This window comes from Nicotiana sylvestris, chromosome 6 (assembly GCF_000393655.2).
Source record: "Nicotiana sylvestris chromosome 6, ASM39365v2, whole genome shotgun sequence".
In the NCBI taxonomy this organism is placed as follows: Eukaryota; Viridiplantae; Streptophyta; class Magnoliopsida; order Solanales; family Solanaceae; genus Nicotiana; species Nicotiana sylvestris.
Window position 1 is genome coordinate 121130466 of NC_091062.1, and position 1039 is coordinate 121131504.

A 1039-nucleotide genomic window follows, 5' to 3' on the forward strand; every position below is an offset into this window, starting at 1 on the left:
ACCGGCATCCAACCACTTGATCACTTCTTTCTTCACCACTTCTTCCATTGCCTCGTTCAATCTTCTTTGACGCTCCAAGGAAGGCTTTGCATCATCCTCTAAGATAATTTTGTACATACAGAATGCGGGGCTTATTCCCCGAATATCAGCCAAAGTCCATCCAATTGCCCTTTTCCGCTTTTGAAGCACCGCCAAAGTGGCCTCAACCTGTATGTTAGTAAGGCAAGAAGAAATAATAACTAGTAAAGTAGAATTTGAGCCCAAGAACTCATACCTGAGGTGTGGAGGCAGTGGTTTCAACTCCAACACCGGTGGCTCATCAATTGATGGTTTTGTTAGTGACGTTTTCCGATTTTCATGATCTAAAGACAATTTTCTAGGCTCATATGAATAAGAGCCCATTCCATGTAAAGCATTCAAACACTCCACTCGTCTTGCATCCTCATTGACATCAAGATTTAACTATACGCCTTCCAATGGGTCCTCCACATTGATCATTGCACTAGTGTCATCAATTATCACTGCTGTGATGAGGTCAACAAAAGAGCACACCTCGGTACTGTTGGGCAGCTTCATAGATTTGCACACATGAAAGACAACCTTTTCATCTCCTACTCGGAAAGTGAGCTCACCCGCTTCAACATCAACCAACGTCTTCCCCATTGCAAGGAAAGGCCTTCCCAAGATAATAGGAACCTCATAGTCTACCTCACAATCCAAAATCACAAAGTCGGCCGGCAATATGAATTTGTCCACTTGGACAAGCACATCATCAATAATTCCCAAAGGTTGCTTCATCAATCGATCCACCATTTGAAGTCTCACTGAGGTTGGCCTAGGTTGCCCGATACCCAATGTTTTGAAAACCGAGTAGGGCATCAAATTGATACTAGCTCCCAAGTCACATAGAGCCTTGGCAAAATCCGCACTCCCAATGGTGCAAGGAATGGTGAAAGCACCGGGATCTTCAAGATTTGGGGCCATTGAATGCACTATAGCACTAACTTGGTGAGTCATCTTTATAGTTTCACAATCCATA

General features: G+C 43.7%; 1 protein-coding gene across 1 annotated transcript; it reads right to left on the reverse strand.

The window, feature by feature from the left end:
- Positions 1–462: 462 nt before the first annotated feature.
- On the reverse strand, positions 463–813 carry LOC138871205 (uncharacterized). The gene has a single exon (XM_070149073.1). It carries the CDS (start codon positions 811–813, stop codon positions 463–465), a length of 351 nt encoding a protein of 116 aa, XP_070005174.1.
- Between the last annotated feature and the right edge of the window lie 226 nt (positions 814–1039).